The sequence below is a fragment of the Sapajus apella genome, unplaced genomic scaffold (assembly GCF_009761245.1).
Source record: "Sapajus apella isolate SASKATOON/1434 unplaced genomic scaffold, GSC_monkey_1.0 scaffold48, whole genome shotgun sequence".
NCBI classification, from domain to species: Eukaryota; Metazoa; Chordata; class Mammalia; order Primates; family Cebidae; genus Sapajus; species Sapajus apella.
Window position 1 is genome coordinate 16,982,064 of NW_022436988.1, and position 13,452 is coordinate 16,995,515.

Genomic DNA, 13,452 nt, shown 5'->3' on the forward strand with positions numbered 1-13,452 from the left:
TGATGAATGGATAAAATGTGGTATATCCATAAAATGGAGTATTATTTAGTAATAAAAAAGGAAGTACTGATTCATGCTAGACATGAATGAATCTTAAAAACATCTTAAATGAAAGGAGTCAGTGACAAACGACCAGGTATTCTATGATTCCACTGATGTGAATGTTCAGAATGGCCACGTCCCTAGAAACAGAAGATAAATTAGTGGTTGCTGGGGCTGGGAGGAGAAGAGAATGGGGCATGATTGTTAGTCAGTATGGAGTTTCTTTTGGACATGATGAAAATGTTGTGGAATTAGATGGTGGTGATGATTTCACAACCTTGTGAATATACTAAAAACCACCAAATTGCATATTTTTTTAAAAAGTATGAGAAACATCTATATGCTGAACTACAGAGTTTAAAGTCATCTTTAAGATTACTTTTTCGAGAGTAGCTGTCACCTAAAATAAAATAAAAAGTGACTTAATCTACAAGGAAAACATGAAAAATGCAAATGATCAAGAATGGCTTTTCACCCCAAATTGTTGAATATAAATCATATACATGCAATTCATAAGCTCTGTAGGATTCGGCTGCCTTCTATGTTGAGATTCTATAATTTATTACATTCCTGGATGGGCCATCAAAATAATACCAAAAGCAGCTTCTATGACAGAAAAAGAAGTGCTTTTTCAGGTCCTGCCTGCCACCACTCCTGGGTTCCTTAAGGTAATAATTCACAGCTACCTCTTTGTGGTGCCCTTACAAAGAGCGATTTAGCTGTTTGTAAAGGTGTTTGGACCTTTTTGACATTAAAGAGATTTACTGAACTGAATTTATCTTGTGTTTACAACCAGAATATTTCCAGGGGACACCTTCCAGCCCCCTAAAAATTAACCATCTCGGCTTCTCAGTGTTTCATTGGGAGCCTACTAATTGACTCTTCTGGTTTAGTTAAATAATAGGGTTGAAATCTCTCTCAGGGCTGTCTCAGTACTTATTTGGACGAAGGATGTGAAATGCCCAAGCACTGCCTAAAATGGGCTTTGCAAGAATAAATGATCGAAGAGAGAACCCAGAATTGACTTTAAAACATCCTGTAATCATGTCACACCTGTTAGGATGGCTGGTATCAAGAAAAAAAAAAAAAAAAAAAAAAAAAAGAAGTGATGATGGGCCAGCCATGGTGCCTCACACCTGTAATCCCAATGCTTTGGGAGGCTAAGGTGGGAGGACCAGTTGAGGCCAGGAACTTAAGACCAGCCTGGGCAACATAGCAAGACCTGCGTCTACAATTTTTTTTTTTTTTTTTTAATTAGCCAGGAGTAGTGCCGTGTACCTATAGTCCCGGCTACTCCAGAGGCTGAAGTGGGAGGATTGCTTGAGCCCAGGAAGTTGAAGCTGCAGTGAGCTGTGTAACACCACTGCACTGCAGCCTGGGTGACAGCAAGACCCTTTCCCTAAAAACATTTTTAAATGTGAAACAAGTGTTGGTGGGGATGTGGAGAAATCAGAACCCTTGTACATTGCTAGTAGAGATGTAAAACTGTGGAAAACAGTTTGGTGGTTACTCAAAAAGTTCAACATAGAATTACCATATGATTGAGCAATTCCACTTCTAGGTCTATACTCAAAATAATTAAAAGCAGAGACTCAGATACTTGTATACTCATGTTCACAGCAGCATTCTTTTTTTATTTTTTATTTTTTTATAGACAGGGTTTCACCATGTTGGCCAGGCTGGTCTTGAACTCTTGACCTCAGGTGATCCACCCACCTCGGCCTCCCAAAGGGCTGAGATTACAGGCGTGAGCCACCACGCCCAGCCCTAGCAGCACTTTTTTTTTTTTTTTTGGTGGGGCATGGGGAGATGATGTCTAACTCTGTCGCGCAGGCTGGAGTGCAGTGGTGCAATCTCGACTCACTGCAACTTCCACCTCCTGGGTTCAAGCAATTTTCCTGATTCAGCCTCCTGAGTAGCTGGGACTACAGGTATGCACCACCACACCTAGCTAATTTTTGTGTTTTTAGTAGAGACGGGGTTTTGCCACATTGGCCAGGCTGTTCTGGAACTCTCGACCTCAAGTAATCCACCTGCCTTGGCCTCCCAAAGTGCTGGGATTATAGACTGAAAGCAGCTTTAGATTTCAAGCGTGAGCCACTGTGCCCAGCATAAGCCACTGTTTCCAGCCAGAAGATCGATTTTTTAAATGTAGCAATTCCTGGAAAGGTACCAGACTTACTGTTTTCTCTGTCTTCACTGACTGCCTCAGGAGAGCAGGAATGGACACTCCTTTGCTTTCCTGCATCTGTTATCTGCTTTTTTTTTTTTTTTTCTTAAACCAAGGAAGACACACTCTTAGGCCACTATGGCCTAGAAATGAATGGTGGCTCCCTGCAACCAGCCACACACCCTCTCTGGCTACAAGTGCCATCCATGCCTGTGGAACCTGGGGCTTCTCCTAAGAGGGGTGAGCAAAGATGCCAGAACTTTCCAAGTCTCAATCCACAGATCTAATTTGGTTATAACTCTCTCCCAGCTTTGCTAGGTAGTTACCAGAAGCCCAAAACCACTTGCCAGCCAGCTAGCAGTTAAGTAAGCAAAGGAGTCCAGTGACCCTCAGATATTACTGAGGTCTTGTTTGTCTAGGCATGAAGTACCTTGAATAACTCTTTCAAAACATTAAGAACTCCTGTTGTGCAATTGTACCTGAAGCAGCAAGAGCTTCTCTTTGCATTCTGTTTACCCTCTGTTCTCAGAAGGTCTTAACGGTGCTGAAACTAATTGCTGTCATTCCCAAACGAATTCTGCTTTTAAGTGGTACTGCAGCTTCTCTTGATGCTACCAGCCATCTTCATAAAGGATTTCACAAAGGGTTGATAGGTGCATTAGGCTTCACAAACAAAGGGTTCTTTTCATTCTGGAAAGGGCTTGCTGCCTTGATAAGAGGATGGACCTCTCTGCTGTGAACACCTTCGGTTATGGGGCCAAGTTTACAGAGATGACAAAGGAGTCACGAGCGGATGGCACAGGATACGTTTCCTGGGCAAGCTCTATCTCAATATTCCCCCCTTCTGGTCTTGTGATTGACTGTGGGTTTATGTTCTGTAGTAAACACAAGAGGCTTGATTGCTTACTAAAGGTCAGACTTGTCATCAGACCTCTCCGTTAACTTGAGTTGCGATCGGTTTTACATTTCCTGGCAAATCTGATGAATGCATCGGGTTCCTTCAGTCTTCTGTCTTCAAGGCAGAAACAGTCAAGAAACGCTCCCTCTTCACCAGACACCAAGTGTGTCTTGTTTGCAGCTCTGCCTCCAGCGTCTACAGGGCTTGGCATACACGTGAAATGCATGTTGAACGATGAAGAAGAGCGTACAGGACTCTTAAGAACCAAGACGGTCCCCACAGCCAACATATAAAGAAATTCCATGTTCTGCCCGGGGAGCCAACTGCCCTTGTGGCTTTGAGTTGAGTTCTGGCAGTTCCTGTCTTTGCCCTCTTATTCGTTCTTCATGGGCTTCCACTAATGGCTAATTTGCTCAGCTTGTCACTTATAAATACAAGGACATGACACCAGTGCCTTAGCCAGTGCTTATAAAGTAGCCTAAAAGTGCTGCATGTTATCAGCTTGGCTTTGCCATTTATGAGTCAAAGGAATTCTCAGGGCTAGAACATCACTCCTAAAAGCAAGTCGGTGTTGGAAGAAGCAGCAAAATGTTCATGCACTCTAACTTTGCATAGACTATGAAGAATATTGTTACGCTTCTGTACTCAGCCAAGTAGATTATTCTCCTCAATGGTCTAGTACACTTGAGGTAACTTGCACAGTCTTGCAGCAACCGCAGGGATAGAGGTTGTACTGGTACCAGCACGAAGCATCGCCCGAGCCCTTAACTTGGAGTTAAATTGCTCTGTTTCTATTCCGTTCACTCCAGAACTTAGGATGGGTTAAGCATCAGCATCCAGTACAGTTTATATTAGTTTGTCACAAAAGGAGGATTTTTTGAATTAAATGTTGATAACCCAGCTTCTTCTTAAATCTTTTCATCAGCTTTTTCATTCCCATACCCTGGCATAATGACACAGGTATTACGTAAACAAGATACCTCCGAGGGCTGCTTATAAAAACTCAAGAGAAAAGATAAATATGTGATGATGCACTGATATCCTGAAATATGAGCTGCAGGTTTGTATTTTCTTTGTGGGATCGGATATTGGTTTTCATGGTTTATTGACCTGGCCGAGAGACATCTGACAAATCACCCAAGAACTTTACACCTTTTTTTTTTTTTCCCTTTTTCAACCTTCCTGTCTACATGGAGAAATCTACACATTGAATCACAGAGCCGGGAAGACTGAAGGCTTAGCCAGTCATGTTCTTAGCCCTGGCAGAGCCCAAATCAGATCTAGCTGTTGAATGTAAAAATACATGCTGCTTTCCCAAAGGAAAAAGGAATTGGAATTAGTCTCACTGTAGTTACTCTCGGGCAGAGCTTCAGGATAAGGATCAACGGGAGGGGTAGACTGTGAGTGATGTTCATGTTCATTCACTTGACGTTCATATTCATTGAGGAATGTACTCCCATTAAGACCAGATTAGAACACTTTTGGGTTCAGTTAATTACTCTTTCCTTTCTGCCCGGGTCTTTGTCTGTAACATGGAGCAGTCAGCACCTGGTTACTTGGGAGCATCACCAACAGGAATCCTCCAGAATGGTCATAGTAAAGACCTCTAGGGCGGGGCATGGTGACTCACACCTAGAATCCCAGCACTTTGGGAGGCTGAGGCAGACAGATCACCTGAGGTCAGGAGTTCAAGACTGGCCTGACCAACACAGTGAAATGCTGTCTCCGCTAAAAATACAAAAATTAGCTAGGCTTGGTAGCACATGCTTGTAGTCCCAGCTACTCACTGAGGCAGAAGAATTGCTTGAACCTAGGAGGTGGAGACTGCAGTGAGCTGAGATCGTGCCACTGCACTCTAGCCTGGGCGACAGAGTGAGACTCGGCACCCTGCCCCCGCAACACCAAAAAAAAAAAAAGAAATCTAGGCTTAGGACACAGCAAGCAAAGAACTGCCCTGGCATGGCAGGAATCAGGGAATCTCATGTAATATTGTCTCTCAGGAGAGTCTTTTTATATTCCTGCTGTCTTCTAGGCTCAACACCTTTCAGGAAGGTTGTAAACCAAAGGTTCATCAAATAGAAATAATTTAATACATTATTTCATGGTAAATTTTAAAACTTTTTTATAATCATGAAATAATTATTAGATAGTTACCTTGAGGCATGAGCCATACTCACTGAAAAATGACAAGTTTCCAGCCTTTAAAAAAAAGTGATAAAATATACATATCATAAAATTTATCAAATCTTTTTTTTTTTTTAATGGGATCTTGCTTTATTGCCCAGGCTGGAACACAGTGGCATGATCCTAGCTCACCGCACAGTAGCCTGGAACTCCTGGGCTCAAATGATCATCCCGCCTCAGCGTCCCGAGTAGCCGGGATGACAGCTCGTACCGCCATACCCAGCTAATTTTTTATTTTTTATTTTTTTGTTTTATGTAGAGACAGAATCTCCCTAAGTTGTCCAGGCTGATCACCAACTCCTGGGCTCCAGCTCAGCCTCCCACCTCAGCCTCCCAAAGCACTGGGATTGCAGACATAAACTACCGTGTCTGGCCCATTGTAACCAATTTTAAGTGTACATTTCAGTGACATTCAGTACATTCACATTGTTGCAAAACCATCATCACTATCTACCTCCAGAACCTTTTTTTTCATCCTAAACGGAGACATTGTACCCTAAACACTCACTCTCCATTTCCCCACCTCTCCAGCCCCTGGCAGCTACCATTCAACTTTCTGTCTCTGCGAACTTGACGGTTCTAGCTGCCTCATCTAAGTGGAAGTCCTCAAGCTCTTTATAATACTTATGGGAAGCATTCAATCTGACTTGCCGTCTAATGAAATTTTTACAGAAGGAAAAGATAGTTTTGAGCAGATGGTCAAGTCCTTTGGTTTTGGCATTGTACAAGTGATGGCAGATGCCTCATTCTTTTGTACTTTCTGAAACCTGCGGCATAACAGGGATATGAATGAAACAGATCTGCAAGTCACAGTCAGACATGTGGCCAAGGAGAAGGAACAGTGGCAAGGGCAGTTGGTGTACAGTTTTATTATACAATTGACGAAGCATTTTAATTTGTAAGTTTTTTTTTTTCCCCCTCACTTGATTCTCACCATGTCTTGTGAGGTATTCTATTAGTTCCATTTTAATGATAACACACTGTGGCTCAGCTAAGTAAATCGTCTAAGGTTACAAAGCAAGTCAAAGGCAGAATCAGGACACTGGCTTCACGTTTTCATTTTAAAACCCCAGTGCTTTCCATCCTAGACCACTGTGAACAATTATCACCTCCCTGGAGGCCCAGGTAATAGCCAGTCCTCAGGAAGGGAGGGCTTCTCCAAATGCAACCCTAATTGCTGTGTTCTACCTCACCAGCTCAGAAATACATAGAAGTTTTTGTTTTGTTTTGTTTTGTTTTGAAATGGAGTCTCACTCTGTCACCAGGCTGGAATGCCGTGGCACGGTCTTGGCTCACTGCAAAGGAGCTCCACCTCCCGGGTTCAGCAATTCTCCTGCCTCAGCCTCCCAAGTAGCTGGGACTACAAGCGCGCTACCACACCCAGCTAATTTTGTATTTTTAGTAGAGATGGGGCTTCACTGTGTTGGCCAGGATGGTCTAGATCTCTTGACCTTGTGATCCACCGCCTCGGCCTCGGCCTCGGCCTCCCAAAGTGCTGGGATTACAGGCATGAGCCACCATGCCTGACCACATGGAAACTCTTAACCTCCGTCGGAGGTCTGACGAGCCAGCCTCCAGGGTTTGATGAAGTCTTGGTGAGGTATCATAGCTCCACTCTGAATCTAAGTTGGTCTAGATTACAGTCTAGCCTGGCACTGTCCATTAGGAATATGTAAGCCACAAATGAGAAGCATATATGTAATTTAAAATTTTCTAATAGTCACATTTTTTAAAGTGTGTAAAAAGAAACATAGGCCAGCTCGAAGCAGCTCACACCTGTAATCCCAGAACTTTGTGAGGCTGAGGCGGGAGGATGGCTTGGGGCCAGGTATTTGAGACCAGCCTAGGTAACATAGCAAGACTCCATCTCTACAGAAAAAATAGAAAGCTTAGCTGGACGTGGTGGTACCTGCCTGTAGTCCCAGTGACTCAAGAGGCTGAGGTGGAAGGATCGCTTGAGCCCTGGCGTTCAAGGCTGCAATGAGCTACAGTCATACCACTATGCTTCAGCATAGATGACAGAGCAAAACCCTGTCTCTAAAAAATAAAAGAGAAAAAAAGAAGTTTGGATAACAGAGTGAGACCCCGTCTCTAAAAAAAGAAAAAAAAAAAAGCAAGTGAAGTTAAATATATATTTTAGTTAACCGAGTATATCGAAAATATGAGCAATTTCAATCAATATAAAATTATTAATGAACTATTTTGCTTGTTTCGTAGTAAGTGTTCCAAATCTAGTGTGCGTTTTAGACTTAAACAGCACTCCCAAGTCAGATGCTAAATTTTCATTGGCAGTACTATTGACCTTTATTTAGATTCCATAAAATTCCCAGTTGAAAAAGTAGATTCACATACCCAAAGTGTTTCAAACATATATGAAGGTTTTCTAAGAACTGAATCAAGCACCAGTCTTAAATTTAAATTAATTAAAATGAGCCAGGTTCAGTGACTCATGCCCGTAACCCCAGTGCTTTGGTAGGCAGGCAGATCACAAGGTCAGCAGATTGAGACCATTCTGGCCAACATGGTGAAATCCCGTTTCTACTAAAATACAAAAAATTAGCTGGGTGTGGTGGCACGCACCTGTAGTCCCAGCTACTTGGGAGGCCGAGGCAGGAGAATCACTTGAACTCGGGAGGCAGAGGTTGCAGTGAGCTGAGATTGCATCACTGCACTCCAGCCTGACCACAGAGCATACTCTGTTTCGAAATTAATTAATTAAAATGAAAGAAAATTTAAAATGTAGTCCCTCTGTTCAATGGACCACATTTCACATGCTCAGTAGCTACACATAGCTTTGATTCTGGGCAGAGCAGATCTAGATGGACAGCTGGGGGTGGCCCAGACTAGACCTAGCTGTAGAATAGAACAAAGGTCTGCAAACTTTTTTCTGTAAAGGGCCAGAGAGTAAATATTTTCAGCCGTGGGGGTTACAGAGTCTCTCAAAGTACTCAACTCCGCCACTGTAACGTGAAAGCAGCATAGAATGAATGAGCAAAGCTGTGTTCCAATAAAACTTTATTTACAAAGCAGGCATCAGCCCGCATGCTTTGCCAACCCTTAGACTAGAACATGTGTCCCAGTGCCTTAGCTGTGCTGTGGGATTACCAGAAAAAGACAGCTCTCAGCTCTAGCTTTCTGAGATGAGGTTGTCAAAATCTGGACTCATGGGATCTCCTTCCCTGCGTGTAATTAGAATTTTGACACCACTTGGCATGAAGTAACAACGGGCCTGAGTCCTGTATAGTCATTTATCCTTCAGGTACTCTCTGCAGTGGATAGTTTGTGCCTCCCGAACTCTGAGGTCCCCGTATCAACAGCGGAGAAAGCTGGAAGAAAGGCTTCAACAAAAGCATTAATGGTGATGTAAAGAATGTAGGAAACTCCCAAGAAAGCCAAATGATATCACTCTCTGCTTTTCCATCTATCCACACAGCCCATGTGAGGCAGGAATCACGTTTCACAGCTGGGTAAATACGTGATTTCACGTTAAGTCAGAGGGACAGGTGTCTCTCTGTGCTTGTTAGGTGATGTGGCATCCACCCATTTTGATGGTAAAGGGCAAAGTAAATATAAATTCTGTTTCCTGACCTGGGGCCTTGGGGTCCCCAAGCAGGGAATAACTCCACCCAATTTAGGAATCTACATTGCAAAGCTGCGGTTCCCGCTGTTCACATTGTGATGTTTGGAAATGGTATTGGGACTAATGGAGGGAAAGAAAGAGGACAGGAAGGGAGGAGATAGAGATTGGTTGGCAGGAAGATGACACCCACTTGGTGCTTTAGGGTGGGGGGTTATGGGAGGCTGGCTTTGCAGAAACTCGGAGACTCAGCAGCTGGGGAAGTGTTAAGTGAAAATCAGTCATAGCTTAGAGTTCTGCTGACCCTAACACTTGGGATGCAGTCTTTCTTCAGGCGTGAATGATGCTGAAGGTATTGTTGGAACTCATCTGATAATCCCTTACAGTACGCAAGTTTTGGCTTGGGGTTGCATTTTTTAAAAATCAAGGTTCAAGGTTAAATGACTTGGCCAGGTGTGGTGGCTCATGCCTGTAATCCCAGCACTTTTCAAGGCTGAGGCGGGAGGATTACCACCTGACATCAGGAGTTCGAGATCAGCCTGGCCAACCTGGTGAAACCCCGTTTCTACTGGAAAAAAAAGAAAAAAAAAAAAAAAAAAAAAAATTAGCCAGGCGTGGTTGTGTGTGCCTGTAATCTCAGCTACTCAGCAGATTGAAGCAGGAGAATTGCTTGAACCTGGGAGGCAGAAGTTGCAGTGGGCCAAGGTTGCAACATTGCCCTCCACCTGGGTGACAGAGTGAGACTCCATTTCAAAACAAACAAACAAAAAATGTTAAATGATTGGATGGTGCCCCATGTGAAAGTTTGCAAAAGTTCAAACTAATGAAACTGCTGGCTTCTTCAGCACGTTATGCAACCCTGCCTTTTCTCAAATTTTGCAGCTCTATCAAGTGTACGGCGCGGTGCGGGGGGAAAGATCTGGATCCCATGATGTCTTTTGACTATGGAGGTAATTATTTGGAGTAGCTGTTCTGATGATAACTCACATGGAGGTTCAGCCTGCAGCACAGAACTGTCTCTACTCATGATTGCCTATAATGATGATTACCCAAACTCTGGAATTATAACAATAGATGTTACAAAGTTAGAGCATAATTGCTCTACCATTCCTTACATGTGCACAGATTAAACACCTTTGATCTTTCAATCAGAGTTTTGTTACTCATCTTCTGCAATAGCAAAGGTCAGAGGCAGTAGCTTTCTGCCACCTCCCTCCCCACTTTTTAAATCATAGTGAGGCTTAGATTTTCAAAGCATTTCACTTGGTAAAGAAATAAGGGTTGAAGTTGGGTGGAATAGAATGAGTAGAGGCCTACAGGGGGTCAGAATCCCAATTCCGACATCTAGAAGCTCCATAACATGGAGAGAGCCTTTAACCTCTCTGCGACTCAGCTTCCTCATCTGTCAATACCCACTTGGCTGAATCACTGAGAGATAAGAAATGAATATAAACAGAGCTCACACCTGTAATCTCAGCACTTTGGGAGGCCAAAGTGGGAGAATTGCTTAAGGCCAGGAGTTTGAGACCATCCTTGGCAACATAATGAGACCCTGTCTGTACAAAAGAAAAAATATAAAAATTAACTGGGTGTGATGGCACACCCCTGTAGTCCCAGCTCCTTGGGGGTCTGATGCAGGAGAATCGCTTGAGCCCATGAACTCGAGGCTGAGGTGAGCCAGGATCATGCCACTGAACTCTAGCCTGGGTGACAGAGTAAGGCCCTGTTGCTTTATTTATTTATTTATCTATTTAGAGACGGAGTCTCACGCTGTTGGAGTAAGTGCAGGCTGGAGTGCAATGGCGTGATCTCAGCTCACTGCAACCTCCACCTCCTGGGTTCAAGTGATTCTCCTGACTCAGCCCCCAATTACCTGGAATTACAGACAACCACCACTACATCTGGCTAATTTTTGTATTTTTAGTAGAGACAGGGTTTCGCCATGTTGGCCAGGCTGGTCTTGAATTTCTGACCTCAGGTGATCCACCCGCCTTGGCCTCCCAAAGGGCTGGGATTACAGGCTTGAGCCACCACACCCAGCCAGACCCTGTCTCTTAAAAGAAAGACAAAGAAATATAAAGCACTTAATCAGTGCCTTGCACTAATGGGCAATCAATAAATCGATGCTGTATCATCATTATCATCATTAATTCTGTGATCAATTCCCAGGCTTTGGAGGCTTTAAAATCTTTCTATGTCTTTGGATGTTGCAGCCTTTATTCCGCATACAAGTTTGTTTGGAGCTGGTGGTCAGGGATATGGTATTTTAACTAAGTTAGGGATGGAACTTTGCAAGAAATCAGCATAAAGGAAGAAAAAAGAAACAGGCCTCCTAAAGACAGAACATTTATTGCTGAGCAAGTGCTGATGGCTGCCTTCACCACGTTCTGCTGCAGTGGTTCTCAGCATTTATGTGCATTTCAGAAAGATTCTCACTCTCCTCTCCCCAGAGCCTGAATGGGGAAGGTTTGGAACAACCTCAGATTCAGCATTTTTAGGAGCGTCTATGGAGATTTTGAAACAGGTGGTTCAAGGACTCTCTGTCCCTTCTCCCTCCCTCAAATCAGAAACTGCTACTTGTGTCTGCAAGTGAATATGAGATTTGAAAACAACAAAACCACTGCTCCTGAAATGGCCCAGTTCCCATGGCCACGACCAGCAAAGTGGGCCTGATTTTCGTAGGAGGGGAAGAAGTGACGGCTGCAGAGCCCTTGACCATCTCGGTGTCTGGGCTCAAGTGTCCTGCCACCCCCAGCGTCTGCGGGTCACCCCCAGACTGACGCCATCTCAGTGAGCTAATGCCAGTGTCTGCCCCGCGCCGGCTCACTTAATAGCCACTGGAATGATCAATGAGGCCGATGGCTCGGCCCTCCACCGGCTGCGGTGAATCAGCTGCCTCGGCCATTCCCATCTCCACCGAGCAGGAAGCACTGGAGCTGAGCCCAGCCTAATGGCTTTTCTGTGTCATGCATTGACCTTGATTCCATACGTTTGTCATATATGAGTGGGTCAGAGCATCTGTAGATGGTCCAGTGGTGGAAATAGCTCTTCTGCCAAGCCCCTCACTGAGGTCCTGGGCTGTACTTTGGTTTAGGGGTGTCTGCTTCCGAAGTAGAATCAGCACTTTTGTTTAAATTGAGGTGAAATTCACGTAACATAAAATCAACCGTGTTAAAGGGAACAGTCAGTGGCATCTAGTACACTCACAATGTCGTGCAAACCACCCCTATCCAAAACACTTCCATCGCCCCAGAAAGAACCTCTGTATCTGTTACATTAGTTTACTACGGCTGCCGTAACAAAATGCCACAGACTGGGTGGCTTCAACAACAGAAATTTTGGGCCGGGAGCGGTGGCTCATGCCTGTAATCCCAGCACTTTGGGAGGCCAAGGTGGATGTATCATTTGAGGTCAGGAGTTCAAGACCAGCCTGGCCAACATGGTGAAACCCCATCTCTACTAAAAATACAAAAATTAGTCAGGCGGTAGTCATGCGCACCTGTAATCCCAGCTGCTTGGGAGGCTGAAACAGGAGAATCACTTGAGCCTGGGAGGCGGAGATTGTAGTGAGCCGAGATCGCACCACTGCACTCCGTCTGGGTGACAGAGTGAGACCCTGTTTCAAAACAAAACAAAAAAGCAACAACCAGAAATTTACTGTTTCACAATTCTGGAGGCTGGAAGTTTGAAATCAAGGTGTCAGCAGGCTTGGTTCCTTCTGGAGGCTGAGGGAAGGATCTTGTTTGGGCCTCAACCCTTGGCTTAGAGATGGCCATTTTTCTCTTCACATCATTTTTCTCTATGCCTATCTGTGTCCATGTCTAAATTTCCCTTTATTATAAGGACACCTGGCGTATTGGATAAGGACTTGTCCTAAAGATCTGATTTTGACATGATTACCTCTGTAATGATGCTCTCTCCAAATAAGGTCACATTTGGGGTTACTGGGGGTCAGGACTTCACAGTTTGTATTTTGGGGGAACACAGTTCAATCTTTCACATCAGTAAGCAGTTTCAGTATCAGTACATCGTTCCATTCTATGGCTGAATAATATTCCATTGTAGGTAAACATTTATTTCTTGGACCCCAAGTACAAAGCAACTGTCAGTGAAATCTCCACCCCTGGGTAATGGTGTCCCTTGTTACCGGCTTGTGTGCTCATCTGTATAAGGTGGCATGTTGATCTCACAGGTGTAGCTCATAAATCTGCAATCTGTAAACTTTTTCTTATTCTCTTCGTCCTTGAAAGAGTGTTAGTCTTTATGAGCGAAAGTCAAAGCAGTACTGGACTAAGGGAAGAGAGGTCAAGCTTCTGATATTCATTTTAAAAATTGATTTCAGGCTGGGTGCGGTTGCTCATGCCTGTAATCCCAGCTCGTCGAGAGGCTGAAGCGGGTAAATTCCTTGAGCCCAGGAGTTCAAGACCAGCCTGGGCAACATGGCGAGACCCTGTCTCTACAAAAAATAGCAAAATTGGGCCGGGCGCGGTGGCTCAAGCCTGTAATCCCAGCACTGTGGGAGGCCGAGGCGGGTGGATCACGAGGTCAAGAGATCGAGACCATCCTGGTCAATACGGTGAA

At 44.2% G+C, this 13,452-nt stretch overlaps 1 protein-coding gene across 3 annotated transcripts in view; it reads left to right on the top strand.

Annotated features, from left to right (window-relative positions):
- Window positions 1-13,452, top strand: part of PITPNC1 (phosphatidylinositol transfer protein cytoplasmic 1) — a 322,862-nt gene that overhangs the window by 143,388 nt on the left and 166,022 nt on the right. The window contains exon 1 of one of the 3 annotated variants that reach the window (XM_032241952.1): window positions 9,638-9,821. The exons of the other annotated variants lie outside the window; for them this stretch is intronic. Within the exon in view, the coding sequence (XP_032097843.1) occupies window positions 9,816-9,821 (6 nt within the window). The 5' untranslated portion in view covers window positions 9,638-9,815. Of the gene's footprint in view, window positions 1-9,637; window positions 9,822-13,452 lie in introns of those variants that run through there. 3 annotated transcript variants of the gene reach the window in all.